Raw genomic sequence first — 17974 nt, forward strand, 5'->3', positions numbered from 1 at the left:
TTAATCACGCAGGAAGCTTGGACTCTAAGAAAAGTGGGAAACACGTCTCAAATGATTTTTTATTTTAATCCCTAAATGAATTTAAGCTCGAATCGAAGCCCACCGAATCGTTTACGTTCATTTCCACCATGGAAGTATTCTTAATTCTTTTTTTTTGTAAATATTTTTTTAACTAGAATATATATTTCTGTTTCTTTTCACTGTACCAAAAGAATATGTTTGTATTCTATTAAATGATTATTTTTTAGTTAAAAATCATTCGATAAAAATTGATAAGCAACCTTGTTTTTAAAGTTTTTCACTTCCTGTCCGCACCACGTTTGTCGGGTTCTTTCTTATCGTACGTTTGCCAGACTAAGGTGGGTAAATTTTTCGAAAATTTGTTTTATAGTATTAATATTAAGTGATTGCAATATTTTTATGAAGAAAGAGAAAACAATTATTAGAATCTAGATTAAAATTAAATATTTAATCACGAATCATCAAGTAAATGTAAACGTTTTTATAAATTACACGGATGAAAAAACGTGCATTTCATGCACATTGTACATGACTATAATTTGTTATGTATGTACATGTAATATTGCGAGCGGATAAAGTGCTAAAGAAAATGTTTATGCCATGTGCATATGATGCACATACGTATGTGAATTTTTCAAATGTTTGTTGATATTTTTATATAAATTGTTATAAATCAAGGTAAGTAAGGTATGGACAATATGTCACTTGTGGATTATCAAAAATACATATGTGCGTATGTAATGCATAACACATATGTATGCAGTTGCATATATGATCTAAGATCTTCATCGGAGAATTCACAGTGTCATATTTTCCCGATTGTATTAACTTAATAATACATTTTGCGTTGCAGGTCGGCGGAAGGAACGTACATCAAAAATGCCGCAAAATGAGTATATGGATCGCCATCGAAAGTTGTTCGGTCGGCGGCTCGACTATGAAGAACGCAAGCGCAAGAAGGAAGCGCGACTTCCGAAGGAACGTGCCCGCAAAGCGCAGAAGTTGCGTGGCATTAAAGCGAAATTGTTTAACAAGGAGCGCCGTAATGAAAAGATACAAATAAAGAAGAAGATTCAAGCCCACGAAGAGAAGAAGGTTAAAAAACAAGAAGAAAAGGTTGAGGATGGAGCCCTACCGCATTATCTGCTTGACAGAGGCATCCAGTCAACGGCAAAGGTTTTATCAAATATGATAAAACAGAAACGCAAAGAAAAGGCTGGCAAATGGGATGTGCCCATACCAAAAGTGCGTGCTCAATCCGATGCCGAAGTGTTTAAGGTACTGAAAACCGGAAAGACCAAACGGAAGGCCTGGAAGCGCATGGTAACAAAAGTCACTTTTGTTGGTGAGAACTTTACGCGAAAACCGCCGAAATTTGAGCGGTTCATTCGGCCGATGGCATTGCGCATGAAGAAGGCGCATGTCACACATCCAGAATTAAAAGCAACTTTCCATTTACCCATAATTGGTGTTAAAAAGAATCCCAGCTCTCCAATGTTCACCTCTTTGGGTGTGATGACCAAGGGCACGGTTATAGAAGTAAATATCTCTGAATTGGGTTTGGTAACGCAAACTGGCAAAGTTGTTTGGGGTAAATATGCGCAAGTTACAAACAATCCGGAAAACGATGGAGTTGTGAATGCCGTATTACTTGTATGATTATATGTAAGATGACTATTATTTGTATCTTGGTTCATTTAATAAAAATAAATAATAAAAACAATACATACAAAAACAGTTCTTTATATATGTATCTATATATTTATTTAGTTTATTATTAAAGCCTATCATTAATGTTTATTTGATTTATTTTTGCGATATTAACTACTCAGTTTCTTTTTCAGTTGGCCCCGGGAGTGTACGATGCAAATTTTTGTAAAAACCCTCACGGGTAAGACCATCACTCTTGAGGTCGAACCGTCGGATACCATCGAGAATGTTAAAGCCAAGATCCAGGACAAAGAAGGAATTCCTCCAGATCAGCAGCGTTTAATTTTCGCTGGCAAGCAGTTGGAAGATGGTCGCACCCTTTCTGACTACAATATCCAGAAAGAGTCTACTTTGCATTTGGTGCTCCGCCTGCGTGGTGGCGCCAAGAAACGCAAGAAGAAGAACTACTCGACTCCCAAGAAAATTAAGCACAAGAGGAAGAAGGTCAAGCTAGCTGTCTTGAAATACTACAAGGTATAACTTCAATAACGAACACAGATTTACGATTCGATCTGTTCTTGGAATTCTTGAGTCTTGGTCTTGAGCTTGAGGTTCTTAAGTGTTTGATCTATCCAGCATAACTATATTTTTTCACAAAGTAAAAGGAGAAAATGGCTCTTTTCATGCCAGCTGACGCTGCCATTAAGCTAGAATTCTTTATTTGTGGATGTGAAACATTTTGTTGTCCACTCTACGAGATTTTAAAGCTGTTTGCTAAATTTGTTAGGTAGATTTGTGAGATATAATTTATGTGCTATTTCGACAGGTGGGCGTGCTACCTGTTGAAGTAGACATTTGTTAGTAAGTTTGAATGGCGCCCGCCCAATAACCGGAGACTCTTGCATTGGAAATATTGGAGTATTACATGGTCAACACTAAAATTCTTGTTTTATATTGCAGGTTGACGAGAACGGTAAGATCCATCGTTTGAGACGCGAGTGCCCTGGCGAGAACTGCGGTGCTGGTGTCTTCATGGCTGCTCACGAGGATCGTCATTACTGTGGCAAATGTAACTTGACTTTTGTGTTTAGTAAGCCAGAAGAAAAGTAAGTGCCGGCGCTTTAGATCAGGCAATTATTTCTACTGTAATTAAATGAAATAAATATGAACTAAAATAAGCCTGAAACCTTGTGTTGCAATTTCAAACTTATTTATTCGCTTGCATTGAAATTCCTTGGGCGTTGCTACCAGGTCTATGTTCGATGCGATAATCACAATGTTCCAATTCGAGTGACCAACGAGCAATCTGTGGATTAATGGATTTTCGGCTAAGCGTCTGTACCAAAGAATTACAGACCTAATTCTATTGATCTGTGCTCCAACACTTAAAACAGTCTCCCTCTGGCCACTGGCCAAGCAGCCTAAGCTTGCATTCAGCCATTCTGTGTCCTAGTTGAAACAACTTATCTATGCGACTGGTTGACTTGATACCGTCTTCTGCTTAAGCGCAAGCTTTGCCAGCCGCTTTTTGCGGCTTCTGATGAATCTGGTCGAAACTCAGCAGCTTTTCGCGCAACTCATCCAGTGAAGTACAATATAGCATAAATACAGCTGCTCCCGTCTTGACCTGCAACCCGTTGACATAATCAAGTCAGCTGGCATTGCTACGAAGTACTGCAACGCACTCTTGTCTTGTAACTCCTCTTTTAGATTAATCCAGTTTAATTTCTCAGCGTTAAACATGTGTGATTGCGCTCACCCAGATAGCAGCCGCTTGGCATGCATGCCAAGTCCTGTAGAAATAATGCTACGATATCATCCATGCTGAGTACAACTCGCTACAATAGCAGATCGGAGACCAACATTTTATGGGCGCCCTTTTAACTACCGCCAATTGATGTCCGCATCACGGAGATCGCAACAAAATTTTAGGCGCACTTCAATTTTTAAATGGAAATACAAATATTACATGTTCTTGTTTCTTTTCTAATATATTAAAATGCTCATATGTTTTTAATTTGAAATTGTTTTACAATTATTTTTATACATTGGACAGCAGTTTCTTGATTTCGTCATTTTCTGCTACTGCGGCATAACTCTCACCATTTGGAGTGGATCCATTTTTATCTGCACCCTATAAAATAAATGTAATATTTTTTTTATATTTCCATAGATTCCGTTATCAAGCATACTTTTTCCAATAGATACTCCACGCATTTTGTGTGTCCTTCCCAAACGGCCGCCAAAAGTGGAGTGATCCCATGTTTGTCTTTTCTCTGTTCAAAATGCAGATACAGATCTTTAACAATACTCTTATCGATATTATTGGCCTAATCCTCCGCTGCTTTAGCACTCTGCATGCATCATATCACTTGCATACACCATATCACTTGCATCTGTTCCTCCGACAATATATTGTTTCACAACCTTTATTCCACCCTTAATCCACCGAAACTGGGTAAAGGGGTGCAGTGAGATATATTCTCCCAGGTCTAACTGACAACGAAAACCACAAGCTGGCCTGATTTCTGTGAAGCTTAGTGTCAAAAGAAATGTGTTGCCTTTCTTTCGGGCTTTCCCGACTAGAGCATTCTTATTTGTTGGTCATGGATGTATCGCTGTTGTTAAAAATGGGTAAAAAGGGTATAAAAAGTAGTCCACATTCGTCTATCTGTCGGTTCCTTTCCAACCTTATCCAGCCCGTTCAACAACAAAAAATTGGAAACTCCATTGTAGACTTAAACTTGGGCTAAGGTAATTTCACACATTTACGAATTAATTTTCCTTCATAGGAAGGCGAGGATGCAGCGCATGCATAGCGTAAGCAGCGCAGTAAGCGTCGTGGTTTTTCAAAACTAGTCCCTTTTATAATGAAATAACGTTTTCAGCTTTTTACACTTTACCAACACGCAGACATTTTTTATATGAAATAAAATACCGGTTCACGGCAAACTTTCATCAACACATACACATGTACGTACGTATATGTACGTATGAATATATATGTACGTATATGCAGCCACTTGAAATTCTTTGTAAAAAGAACGTACGTTCTTCTTTGCAATTAAAGGTTGTAAACAATTTAAGACTTCACAAAACTATTGTTGATTTACGAGGATCTTCCATTAAATAACCGATATGTATGTACACACATACATTTACAACATGCCGATATGCTCAAATATATGAAATGAAATTACATGCTTACATTTACATCAGCTCCCAAATTAATAAGATATTTCAGAACATTTAGCTGGCCGAAATCAGCAGCATAATGTATTGGAAATCTCCCTTTGATCTCTGTGTTAACTTTCTGCGTCTGTAAATAATATTATTTTGTTGAGCAAAAAATTAATAAACATATATTTTAACGCACATCGTTGCTAAACGTTGTTTGAACGGCATCTAATTCTCCATTTTTAATGGTCCAGATTATATTTTCATTGTTTTCCTCGCTCATGTTTTGTGTATATAATTTAAAATTATAAATTATTATTGCTAATCACTAAAATAAAGGTGGTAGGGATGGACGATGTTTATTCAACCTTTTAAAAGTTACCATTATTAAAAGTAACTAGTTACTCTCGTAATTTATTTCAAAAGTAACAGCGACAAGGCAAAACCAGTTCAGATTTCTTAACGAGAAATCTGGCTTTTTTGAATGTCTTATTGCTGGAATAAATTGAAAACGGCGAGTAGCGTGGATTCCGACTTAAAAAATCCGAATTATTTGTTTATCCCTTATTTTTTGATGATAAATTAATATAGATATGTCTAAGCCTTACTCACAATGAGCGAAGCTGACACTGTTGTGCATACACAAAAATTTCGAAACGCTTAATGCATCTGCATGTATAAGATAATCATTTTAATTAATACCTAAATACTTAACTGCGTGTCTTTACTCTCGTTTTTAAATATAGATTGCAACAAAATGGAAAGTGTTGCTTTGACAATAAACTTCCGGCAAATAATTTGCATTTAGTCGGAGCTGACAAATCCTACGACGATAAGGATGAGAACAAAGATGACATAATTGATATATTGTTATTATAAAGCTTAATTAAATCAATTATAACATCTATGTTTGGTTTTTAAAATATTTAGAATTTTAAAATTTAGTTTTATTTGAATGCTCTATTACTTTTATTACAAATATTAAAGAAAAACCCTGCTACATTTTCAGCTTTTTGTTCAGCTTTATGTACAACATTTGACTGTTTTCCGTTGTCGTTACAATAAGATCTAGCTATTTTGGTTGCTAAATAAATGGCAACACTGTCAGTCACACCCAAAAAACAGTGACTAAAATAACTACTTTTCGACATGAACACTGTGAACAGACGAATAACTGATCAACAGTGAACAGCTGAGCTGGAAGAAAAAAACAATAAGAACGGAACACGCTCGATAGTTCATTTCAGTGAGCAACACTTTTTTGTTCACTTACTCGTGAGCAACCCATCACTGACATGCAGCCCCATTGTAAAAGAGCATATAGGAATGTAAATACACAGAAAAGCTGTAGATCTTTAAAGAATACCTAATACATTTGTGTAACAGGTATTAAATATACTTATTCTGTTTGGTATGTCATATTTGCATTGTAGAAATTTCTTTTATATATACATGGAAATTCAATTACGGCTGAGTAACTATTTGTTAACAGCAGGTGTCGAGTGTTTTTAATTACATAGGTTGTATATGCATTTGTTTGTTGCTCATTTTAACACACACATATACTTGTGCAATATTATTATTATTATAAATGTAAAGGAAGTGATTTCTGTTTTATTGAATCGCAAAATAACAACAAATGTATGAAATTCAATATCAACAGATTGATGTCATTTTATATTTATAAAAACAATAACAAATACGTCATACCTACATATTTAAACTTACTTACTAATCATATACTTAAACAGGTTACTGTGTTTTAATCCGAAATGCCCCTGAACTCAGCGCCTATCTACATCAGCTTCTGTACATACACAAATACACAAACATATGGACGCCTACAAGCCATTTGAAGCCCAAATAACTGTTGAATCATTATGAAATTTGCAGGGCAACCAAATGTGTAAATAACTTAGGCAGCGATCTACCTTTAGAAATTCGCAATCTACCTTAAAACTATTGAAAATGTGTAAACAGGGTAAATTGTTGTCTTTTTGGCAAATGTATGAACCAGCCAGAGGGAAGCATCTCGTACCCGAGGGCATAATAGCTGAGTCGATCTACCCATGTCCGTCTATCCGATCGTATAAACGCGCTGATTTCAGAACCTATAAGAGTTCGACTTGAATTTCTTGAAATTTGAATTTTATTTTCAATAATCGACAACTTGCCCGGTATACAATCGATAAAAATCGATCTATATATTAACTGGAGGTTAACCAAACGGTATCCACTTGTCAAATTGTCACAAAGAAATTTAAAATCTGTAAAAAGAAATCATTCCCAATTGTTTAAAATATAACGGAGAAGGCTTTGCACTGTTCAAAGTTAAAATTAATTGGATTTTTATAACTGGTCACAAAATAACCGTATTCTGTCTTAGCGCTATCTTTTTCGAAATTGGTGACAAGCATCAGAAAGCAATTTCCCATTAAAACAAGTAAGTAAGGAAGTACCCTGAATTTTTTGCAATCAGCATCAGATTTGGCTACCCCCTCTCCTTGTTAAGCTAGCAAGCACTTTAAAAATGTAAACAAATAATTTATTTCGTCTGCCGAGAAATCAACTGAACAAACCGATATAAGGAAGAAAAGGAACACGAGGTTCTTGTCAGTAGTTCCCAACTAGGGTATACCCTGAACACTTCATTTTTTTTTTTTTGTTAAATGTATATATATTTTGTTATTAACAAGTTCTCTACTACCTAATATTGGCAGCTAATTAGAGTAAGGTGTAAAAGATGAAGGCTATAAAGCGAAAAGTTTTTCATTATGCTGATTATTATTTCTATACATAAAACTATTTGTCCCGACTGACTGGCTGATCAAGGCACAGCCCAAACCGTAAGAACTAGGAAATTTTAATGTACTTACATTATGTGATAAAGAGTGGTTTTTGGGAAATTCCACCCGCATGTGTGGAACAATTGCGAAAAACGTATGAAACTTTGTTGTTTTCTATCCGATCTAATTATTAAAGATCTTTGTTTAAATCCTCCTTGGTGAAAATGGGGGTCAAAGATTTGGTGGGTTTCGTTTCGGGTTCATTCTTCTTAGGGAAAATCAATTCACACTTTTCACGAATACAAGTTTCCTCGGTAGAAACGTGATTCAAAAAATGTTTGGGCGAGTTTTAAATTTGCGTATGTATGCCTGATTGTATGTATGTATGTGTGCAGGTTTGTTTTATATATATATGCCAACATGCGTACATGTATGATACCATGTCCGGATACCACGCTTGCATGTATACATATGTACATATACACACGCATATATATATATATATATATATATATGTATATATATGCATGTATACATACATATACACATATATATATATACATGCACAATCATATGTATGTATGCATGCTGAATACGTATGTGCGCATGTGTGTATATATATGACAATGCATGTTTGCGTGTGTGTATGCAAACAGGCATACAGGCATGTGAAAACATACACACACGCATACATACATAGAAACATACAGACACACACACACACACACACACACACACACACACACACACACACACACACACACACACACACACACACACACACACACACACACACACACACACACACACACACACACACAGGCACACACACACACATACAGACACACACACGTACACACACACACACACATATATATATATGTACATACATTCATATGTACATAAATACATATGTACCTACATACAAATTAACACACATACAAAAAAAAAAACAAAAAAACAACAACAAAAAAAACAACAACAAAAAAACAACAACAAAAAAACAACAACAAAAAAACAACAACAAAAAACAACAACAACAAAAAAAACACAAAAAAATCACCACACTAATAGCTGGGCATGAAAATCTGCAGAGCCTACATGAATTCTTGAGAATCGAGGAGGAGAGCACTTGGCAGAAATTCGTTATATTTAAATTTGCAGCACAGGGACAAATAAGCTTGGTCTTCGTTTGGTATTAGAAAACAAAGATGCATGAATACATACATATATTCGTATATGCATACATACACTAACACACACACATACATACATACATACACAAACACACGTACACACATATTCTTATGTGCGTTCGTAGAAAATACCTGTATTATTTAGGCTTTGTTCCATACAATCTCAGTATTATAAGATTTGTAAAGAATCTATACTTTATTTATTGATTGTATTAATTCAATTAATTAATATCACACAAATAGTTATTACAATTAGTTATACAGACAATACAATATACCCACAGACTATTAATAGAATTCTATATATTTTAGTGTATCAATCCATCATGGCTACTGAAGCTGATGCTGCCGATAAGGATTGCTTAGTTCGAGTTGCAGTACGGTGAGTAAAAATAAAACAAAACTTGGTGTTGGTTGTTTAGCAACAAATACAAAGTCAAAAATGATTTTTTCTATAACTTAATGATAGTAAAAATGGGTTCTTTTTTTAAGTCTTTTAACCTTTGTTTTGGTTTAGGGCCATCGCCTCCTACATTGTAACTATACCGAGATTTAAATTTAAATCTAGAAGAAAAACCTTAAAAATCGAGTAGAAGTATAACTTTAATTTTTCAATATAATGCATATAGTAATACTAATAATTATTAAAAACTATTATGCGTATTCCTGCTAAGTGTTAAATATATGTGTTAACTAAATCAAATATGAAGTTTATAAATCTATAAACAAATTAAAAACAAATTACCGGCGACCTAGGCTGATCGTAGGATACTATGATGTCTGTTTGAACTGACAACATAATATATTGGGACCAAAAATGACGTTGTATTAGGGCTCCCTTAACTGTACTTTGGGGGAGAATTCAACGTGTTTATCTCAAGCGGAATGGCCTAATAGAAAGACGGCAGGCTCCGATAGCCGGCCGTGGCTTACAGATGGATGCAAAGCTATACAGAAAGGGTGCACCCAAAACTAATAAGTTTCTAGGAAAGCATCATTGAATGTTTGAAGAATTAAAATTTCAATTTGCTTGAATAAATTCGGTTTTTATGGTCACATATTAACGAAAATTGCAGGGGTTAAGTGTAAAACTGAAATATATGCATATCAAACAAATGTATTTCCCATTAAACTGCGTTATTATTTAGGACCTTTTGAATAAAGTAAGCTAAGGTAATTAGTTTTTCAAACCAAAATTTGATTTTATATTTCGGATTTATACAGAATCCGTCCGCAAAATTCAAGGGAGCTAATTGATATGTGCCGAATATGCACAACCGTAACTCCTGGTGAGCAGCAAATCGTTTTAGGATCTGACAAGGCGTTTACCTTTGATTATGTATACGACGTGGACTCAAATCAGGTACGTTTACAGCAACAACCACAAAAAATCAATTTATTTAATGTTCTTTATTTCGTAGTGTGATATATATACCGAATGTGTGGAGCGTTTGGTTGAGGGAACCTTACATGGCTATAACGCTACAGTACTTGCGTACGGTCAAACTGGCTCTGGGAAGACATACACAATGGGGACGGGACTTGACCCCACTTCTGGCGACTATCGTCTTGGAATAATACCTCGCGCAATCCGACATATATTCGCCGGTATTGAAAGAATGCAGCATCCAGAAGATAGTGACGTTTCCGTCACAAATTCACAATTTAGTGTGGCTGTCCAGTTTATAGAACTATACAACGAGGATATTATTGATCTTTTAGATCCATTCAATAAAAATTCAACCTTTAAAATTCATGAAAGTGGAAACGGAGAAATTAATATAGCGGGTGCAACAATTAAACCTATAAATGAACCCCAAGAGGCCCTAAAGTGAGTAGATCATTGCTAAATTTTGGAACAGAGAAATCACTTGCTCATGCTTCCTGTAATCAGATAAACTTTTCATTCGAAAATAAGATTTGCTACACCCAAATCAAGACAATGAATAGCTTCCACCGTTGAATCGGCAAGTTTTTTAAAATTGAAATTAAAAATATTGCTCTCACCCTGCAACCTTTTTAAAAAATGTATTTCCCACCTTACAATTTCCATTATATTGTCACAGATTTCTCCAGCAAGGCGCCTTAGCCCGAACAACTGCTTCAACTAAAATGAATGATCTATCTTCTCGATCGCATGCAGTGTTCACAATATTTGTTCGCAGACAGCATGTAGTTGAGCCAAAAGTAAATTTTGTGGATAGCGACTTTGAAACTTTGACGTCTAAGTTTCATTTTGTTGATTTAGCTGGTTCGGAACGTTTAAAACGAACATTAGCCACAGGAGAACGTGCCCGCGAGGGAATATCAATTAATTGTGGCCTGCTAGCACTTGGAAATTGTATTTCTGCATTGGGAGATAAATCAAAGAAGGCTTCGCATGTGCCATATCGAGACTCAAAGCTAACACGACTTCTACAAGATTCTTTGGGAGGTAATAGTCAAACATTAATGATTGCCTGCATATCTCCAAGTGATCGGGACTTTATGGAAACATTGAATACATTGAAGTATGCAAATAGAGCCCGCAATATTAAAAACAAAGTTCAGATTAACCAAGACCAAAGTTCTCGAACAATTTCGTTATTGCGAAGAGAAGTCGCAGCCTTGCAATTGGAGCTTTTGGAATATAAACAGGTAAATACAACTTGTTTAATATCAATTGGGAACTAATAATAATATAATAATGCCATATTGTAATACTGTTTTTTTTTTTTCAGGGTAAACGTGTGTTAGATTCTCAAGGGAATACGTCAATTTCAGACACATTTTATGAAAATACAATGTTATTGGCTGATAATAAACGATTACAGCAGCGACTTAAATCAATGCAGGAGACTATTAACATCTTAGTAGACCGAAATGCACAGCTTAAACTTGAAAAACAAACTCACGAATGGGCAAATGGCGACGGCTCTGATATGACAGTTGCCAATATGGTTGGAAATTATATAATTGAGATTGAAAAATTACAAGCAAAATTACTAGAATCGGAAGACATGTGTCAACAGTTGAAGAAATACAATTCGACAGGAAATTCACCACGTGCGAATAAAACAGTTCGCGACGGTAAGAATTCTTATAAACGCTATTGTGATAAATATTTCATAGTTTATATTTCGCAGATCCGAACGTTATTATAGACATAGCAAAAAGAGGCTTAGAGAAAGAACGGGAACTCTTAATGTTTCGCTCATTACCTGGCATACCAAATGAAAATAATCATTTAATAGAACTGGAATTTTCAGACAGCGAAAGTGATCCTAATGGTAATAATAAACTAGGAGTATATTAAATGAATGTATTAAATTTCGTTTTTAATTTTTTTCTTTGCAGAAAAAGAAATGGAAGATGATTTAAATGAAATTAATTCAGATATAGAAATAAAAACTAAATTAATTGAACAGTTGGAGCTGTCTCAAGAGAGAATGCAAGTTATGCGGCAACACTATGAAGAAAAGCTGACTGCATTAACATCGAAAATCTTTAGTACGCAAAAGGAAAGAGATGAGGTGTTAGCAAATATGGGTAAGTTTTCAGGTGATACTTTGTTCAGACTATCTTGTTATACCTTAGATATTCAAAAATGGAATTGCATTATTTTTGTATTTTACATTAAATCAAATATATATACTATACTATGCTATCTGCCGTGAATATTACCCTTTGCCTCAATTTTCGCACGCTCGAATCCCGGTTGTAGAATTGGACTATAAAAATTAAATTTACAAATTCGATCATCATATTCTGGTGCATATGCTTACATACATTTTTATACAAACATACATTTGTACATTCATTTATATATATTATGGCGTTTAAAGTGGTTTGCGCTGGCAATCCTATATTTTTCCTATATTGGTAATGCTGATACGCACTGGAAGACCAGTTATACTGGCTTGCTTATTGAATTCGCTGGATGGGGGTGCCTGGAGGGCACCAATTGGGAATTGCCTGAAAAGCTTCAATCATTTCTGAATTCTTGAAGGATGTTGGGGCTTACAATTTGTAGTGGTTTCCTCAGATCCAAGATTTAAACATTATAGAGAATATCTCGTCGTATATAAAAAAGAACAGGAGTCCGAACTTAATCAAATAAAACCTGAGACTGGAAACCAATATTGTTGATAAATGAGAAACGTGGGGATCCATCGATAAATTAAAACATTCTATTAACATATTGAAAAATCGTAATATTTTTGCAGCTTCCTCTTCAAATAATCAACCAAAAGACAATTTAAAATCAGTTAAAATGGAATATGAGCGTAAGCTTAACGACATGAACCGCGAACTCAAAAGATTGCAACAGACACAAAGAGAACATATTCGACAACAAAAGGAGCTCAAAACACAAGAAATAAAACTGCAAAACTTGCGAATGGAACTTAATGAATTAAAATGTAGTAAGGCAAGTACTCAATTAAATGTAAGAATTTAAACATACTAGTTTAAGATTCAAAAAGATAATACTAATAATAACCATTGCATCCCAAATTAAACTATTAAAAATATTTAAATATTTTAGGTAAGGTTAATGAAGAAAATATCAGAGCAAACAAGCCAGCATAGAGAGGAAAATACAAGAAAAACGCGAGAAATTGCCCAATTACGTAAGGAGCAGAGACGGCAAAAGAATGAGGTTTTGTCTTTACAAGCCAAAATGAGTGCAAAGGAGCAAATATTGAAAAGGAAAACTGAAGAAGTGTCCGCACTGCGCAGAAGCCAACGCAGTGGGCATGTATGGCAGAGAACGGCAAAACAGTCAGCGTCCAAAATGGAACAAACACGCTCCTTGCATCATCGTTGGGAAACATTATCTCGCACTATAATACAATCGGCCAGAAACAAGCAATTAATTAGTCAATTGGAGTCTGAATTGGAACGCCTTGTTAAAGAAAGGGAACAACTCTGCCGAGAATTGAAAATAATAAAAGATCCGCAAAATGTTGAAGGGGGATCTGAGTATTCAAACGAAGAAGATAATCTAAAAACAAATATAGGCTATGTACAGGAAAATATAGAACATGTTCAAAAAGCTATTATGGAGTTTGAAGATATGAAAGACCCAGCGCACAATGATGCGTTTAAAATTCAGGGCATCTTAGACACAATAAGTACAGTGGAAGAAGCAAAATACTTGCTTCAAAAATTGTCAGACAACGCAATATTTATTACGTGCAATTCGTCAATGATCGAAAACCGTTTGCAAGAACATGAAGCCTTACTTAAAGAAGCCCAACATGAAAGTGGCATACAACAGCAAATTTTGCAATTTTTTTTGGCAAACAGCAATAATGAACAAATTTTGGATTTATTTGATTCTTTAAATATGGATGACAAGCTTCGCTTAAATAATTTAAATCGCAGCTGGTCGCAAAAGTCTCTAATCAGCAACGGAACTTATGATATTCCGCGCGAAGAACCATCCTTTATCGAAGATCAAGTGCCGGAAACAAGATGTTCGCCATCCAACACAGATATTGAAAAGTAAGAGCTAGTTATTAATAACCCTTCATTTAGTATTAATTATAAGTTTTAGTCCAAATGATACACATTTTTAAAACCGATGCCTGGATTATTATCGCCAGCGGTCTCTACAGCCAGGGAATGTATATAACATTACCGTTCTTTTAAAATCTTTGGAGCTGTTATGAAAAATAACGTTAGGAAATATTTGGTCCTTGCTTTTAATCGGGGTTTCGCTTGCAAGACAGAATCTGTTTGACAGTCCGTCAACATTCGGTTTAATCAGGATTTAGTATTTCTCATTTGTATCGAGACAATTATGTGAGGCAATTTTATTAACTTAGTTATTATTTATTTTCCAATCTCATAAGGACGAACCAACAGGAAGCACTGCATTGACATCTTCTGCTTTCAAGGCTTGTGTGTATTGTTTTTCCTGTTGGTTATACTCACGTGGAGACGGACATCTCAACATCTTGTTGCTTGCTTACTTAGTTTATCTCTAGAGGGGATATACACATAGATATACGATAGATATCTGCTCTCGTAAACCCTGCTGCTTGTTAACTCATCTCTCTTCGCTCGCTCCAAGTCTAAGTCGTTGGGCTTTATAATCAGGTCGCCAGCTAATTCGCCCGCTTTGTCACTAGCTGAGGACTCTTAAGTCTTCTTCTTCTCCTATCTTCTATTGTCGAATGTTTAAACTAGTTTGTCCGCGATGTCCTCGGCCGTCATGGAAACGTTGTGTTGGCATACTAATACCAGTGTCCCTAGGGTGGGCAGCAAATCTCGCCTCCTGAGTTTATTTTTGTGGCTTTGTCTCTGCTGAGTATTCCCTTGCACCACTCGGTATATGCCCTTGGAGCGCCCAACCCCGTCGGCGCCTCCGCGTACAGAGCACCCAGCAAATTAGGGCTGTGCTCGCTGACGGAGCACAGGTTTTAGGAAACCTGTTCTTCCTCGGCCGGTTGGACCCTGTCGCGATGGCTGCAATCATGGCCAGGTTAACCGTGTCGTTCGTTGCTGCTATCTCCTCTCCGTTGTCAATGGTCCGGATATCCAACTGGGTTCATGAAACAGATTTCAAACATGTGCGACGGCAGGATCTAGTGGTTGTAAGTTGCAACCCGATTAGGTTGTGTAGAATTCAGTAGACGCGTTCTCGGTATCTACGCAGTCGGTGGAATCACTCGTTGTCCTACGGTTTCTTTGTTGGTCTGCTCGGTTTCACGAATTCGGAATGTTCAGTGAAGTTCCCTTTGTTATCCTTCGAGGGATCGATCGTTGGGGACCCTATTACTGAATCACGTGGGGTCACTTAGAGTATGACAATAAATTAAACAGCCAGTTAACTGCAGGTATGATGCCGAAATTGTTGCGTAAGTTTACCGAAGATTTCTAGTTAACGCATGTCGCGAATACTTCTTTCCGATTTGGTTACATTGATCGCGTATCAAAGATTGTCCGCCACTCCTAAGGTGCTCTCCTATATTCGCTTCGCAGCCTCCCCTCGCAGCGCTGTTCGGTTTCCTTACTACAGGTGTCGGGCGGCCTCACTGTCTACACTGCTTCTCTCTCTCTCTCGCGGAGTTGTAACGGTGCGTCACTTCCACGTCACTGTTGTGATTCTGTTACTTCGTCGCCGCTCTGTTGCTCTGTCTGTTATCTGAATGCCCTATGAGGTAAGGTCCAATCATAAGACCATGGCCACATGGTAAGCCTACATGTTAACATTCTTCTTCTTGCTTGTGTGGAGGAAATATACCAAATCCGCCAATCTCGGAGGCTCTATTCGGGCGCCAACTGTAAGGAATTTTTCTTGGGCTTCGCCGCAGCCCAGCTTGCTCTTTCCTGGGACATCTGGAGTAAAATTTATTGTTTGCTGAGATCCGGGACAGGAGGTTGGTCGTGTCGTTGCTGGGGGTACCAACCATCCCCAATGACCCACCGAGTATTCAGGGATTCCTCGTGCTGGGTATCTACTGCATGGTTGAAAAACGAGTAGGGGAGAGAAAGATAAACGGGGGCCCAACCAATGGGGGTACTAACCATCCCTAATGACCTACCGAGTATTCGGGGAATCCTCGTGCTGGGTATCTACCGCATAGTTGAAAAAACAGATGTGGGACAGAAACATAAAGAAAGAGGGACCAACCAATGCAGAGCGGAGAGTCGACAACCTAATGTACGAGCAGAGTGGCCATTAACTGTGATCAAAGATCATTCGAAAGGGCGCCTGCGAGTCTGCTGAGTGGCCTCTGAGGGAACCTGCCGTTCGTCAGCAGTCACAAGAGATAGACAGTTTAGCATATATCTCTGAGCATGATTAGGTGTGTGAGGTTACCTTTTCGACCTTCAATTTTCTAACGAGCCTTAATTTGGCAAGTTGACTTACAAATATAATTTAAAGAAATGTATGAATCCATTTCAATGACGCAACCAACTTAAGAAAATCAAGAGCCCTAAGACCACAAATAAAACGACTTTAACATTAAAATATTAAAAAGACAACACATTGAATGATAAATTTGTAAAATACTCGTTTAAAAAAAAAGAATATTGTACTTTTTTTTACATGATGCAAGCAAATTTGGAGTGCTCACGATATTATTAGGTACAAATGAAGTTTACTCAACAATCAACCAATTATTCGAAACAGTATGCAATTCCTCGGATTACTAAAAAATGTTTCAGAATGTTAGTAATCAAGAAGTTTTGTTGTTATTTTTTATTTATATTTCAATTTTAGTTGCCCTGATAAAAGTCCGAAAGTACGCGGACGTACTGCACGACGACACGACCTCCTTTTTGGAGAAACAGGCTTACCTAACCAAGTACGTATTATATTATGGCTTAAATGACAAACATTGTATTTTGATTTGTATACGCAGACACTTACACCACATCATCTTGACCAACTGAATGTAATTATGGCGAGTGGATCAGTGTCCTTCCAGTAAGATGGTTCTTAGAAATGTATTTGTATAATTTTAAAATAACCTTACTTTATATAATAAAATAAATCATTGTACAAATGTATATGAAGCGTTTCTTTGTAGAGATTGATTAAATAACGGGTTTGATTCGTAAATATCTGTGCTTCTATTTATTGCATCCATCACAGTTTTTCTAACAGCCTGTAGAGTGTGGGAAACTTTCTTAAGGAGTTATTTTGTAAATATTTGGAAGTACGTATAGTGATTGGTGTTTGCAACCTTAACATCACGTGTACCTTCCGCCTGTCGGGAATTAACTTTTCATACCGAAGGATCTTGGAACTCCCTTCGTCAGCGTGGAGACAGTGCTCAACTCCAGGCTGATCGAGGTGCGATCGCGATGCGGAGCCCGAGAGGTCGGCCGCGTTATTAAGCGCAGGAGGCACCCCCATGTAGGCAGTCCATTGCCCGGCGTTGTCAATTATATAACCACCGTAAGCCTTATTTTCAAGCACAAGTCAAGAATATCTAAAGCCTAACCTAAACTGAGTCTACCCGCAACAACCATACGCAAGCAAAGACCACTGCGAGGTCAGAAGCCAGCGCACACAGGAAAGCCTACTGTTCAAACCGAAAAGTAGACTGGCAGTGTTATAATCTAGCTGAGCCAGTGACAGTAAAAGAGGCAAATGCTTTTACAGCCTACCAGCAAACTGGTTTCAGCCAAAATCAGAGGGAAACT

General features: G+C 36.7%; 4 protein-coding genes across 7 annotated transcripts; 3 read left to right on the forward strand and 1 right to left on the reverse strand.

Moving 5' to 3' along the window:
* The first annotated feature begins 263 nt into the window (after window positions 1–263).
* RpS27A (ribosomal protein S27A) lies at window positions 264–2857 on the forward strand. The gene is made up of 3 exons (XM_002052374.4): window positions 264–359; window positions 1866–2205; window positions 2632–2857. Exons 2-3 carry the CDS (start codon window positions 1885–1887, stop codon window positions 2779–2781), a joined length of 471 nt encoding a protein of 156 aa, XP_002052410.1. The 5' UTR covers window positions 264–359; window positions 1866–1884; the 3' UTR covers window positions 2782–2857.
* Window positions 275–1746, forward strand: Ip259 (NSA2 ribosome biogenesis factor-like IP259). The gene is made up of 2 exons (XM_002052375.4): window positions 275–359; window positions 875–1746. The coding sequence occupies exon 2, from the start codon at window positions 901–903 to the stop codon at window positions 1678–1680; it is 780 nt and encodes a 259-aa protein (XP_002052411.1). The 5' UTR covers window positions 275–359; window positions 875–900; the 3' UTR covers window positions 1681–1746.
* Window positions 1901–5216, reverse strand: LOC6627424 (myotrophin). The gene is made up of 4 exons (XM_002052373.4): window positions 5048–5216; window positions 4880–4990; window positions 3864–3947; window positions 1901–3805 (listed from the first exon to the last, which is right to left on the reverse strand). The coding sequence occupies exons 1-4, from the start codon at window positions 5129–5131 to the stop codon at window positions 3713–3715; spliced, it is 372 nt and encodes a 123-aa protein (XP_002052409.1). The 5' UTR covers window positions 5132–5216; the 3' UTR covers window positions 1901–3712.
* Window positions 5217–6097: 881 nt separating this feature from the next.
* Klp31E (kinesin-like protein 31E) lies at window positions 6098–17335 on the forward strand. 4 transcript variants are annotated; one of them, XR_011416734.1, is made up of 13 exons: window positions 7150–7291; window positions 9143–9212; window positions 10055–10193; window positions 10252–10661; window positions 10897–11467; window positions 11551–11899; window positions 11956–12099; window positions 12167–12358; window positions 13036–13238; window positions 13356–14317; window positions 16882–16993; window positions 17046–17130; window positions 17188–17335. XR_011416734.1 is itself a non-coding variant. In XM_032437991.2 (12 exons), exons 2-12 carry the CDS (start codon window positions 9157–9159, stop codon window positions 17254–17256), a joined length of 3180 nt encoding a protein of 1059 aa, XP_032293882.1. In that variant the 5' UTR covers window positions 6098–6234; window positions 9143–9156; the 3' UTR covers window positions 17257–17335. The 4 variants fall into 4 exon arrangements, 3 of the variants coding, with proteins under 3 accessions (XP_032293882.1, XP_032293881.1, XP_032293880.1); XM_032437991.2 differs by lacking the exons at window positions 7150–7291; window positions 16882–16993 and adding an exon at window positions 6098–6234; XM_032437990.2 differs by lacking the exons at window positions 7150–7291; window positions 16882–16993 and adding an exon at window positions 6123–6259.
* The last annotated feature ends 639 nt before the right edge of the window (window positions 17336–17974 follow it).

This window comes from Drosophila virilis, chromosome 4, assembly GCF_030788295.1.
Source record: "Drosophila virilis strain 15010-1051.87 chromosome 4, Dvir_AGI_RSII-ME, whole genome shotgun sequence".
NCBI classification, from domain to species: domain Eukaryota; kingdom Metazoa; phylum Arthropoda; class Insecta; order Diptera; family Drosophilidae; genus Drosophila; species Drosophila virilis.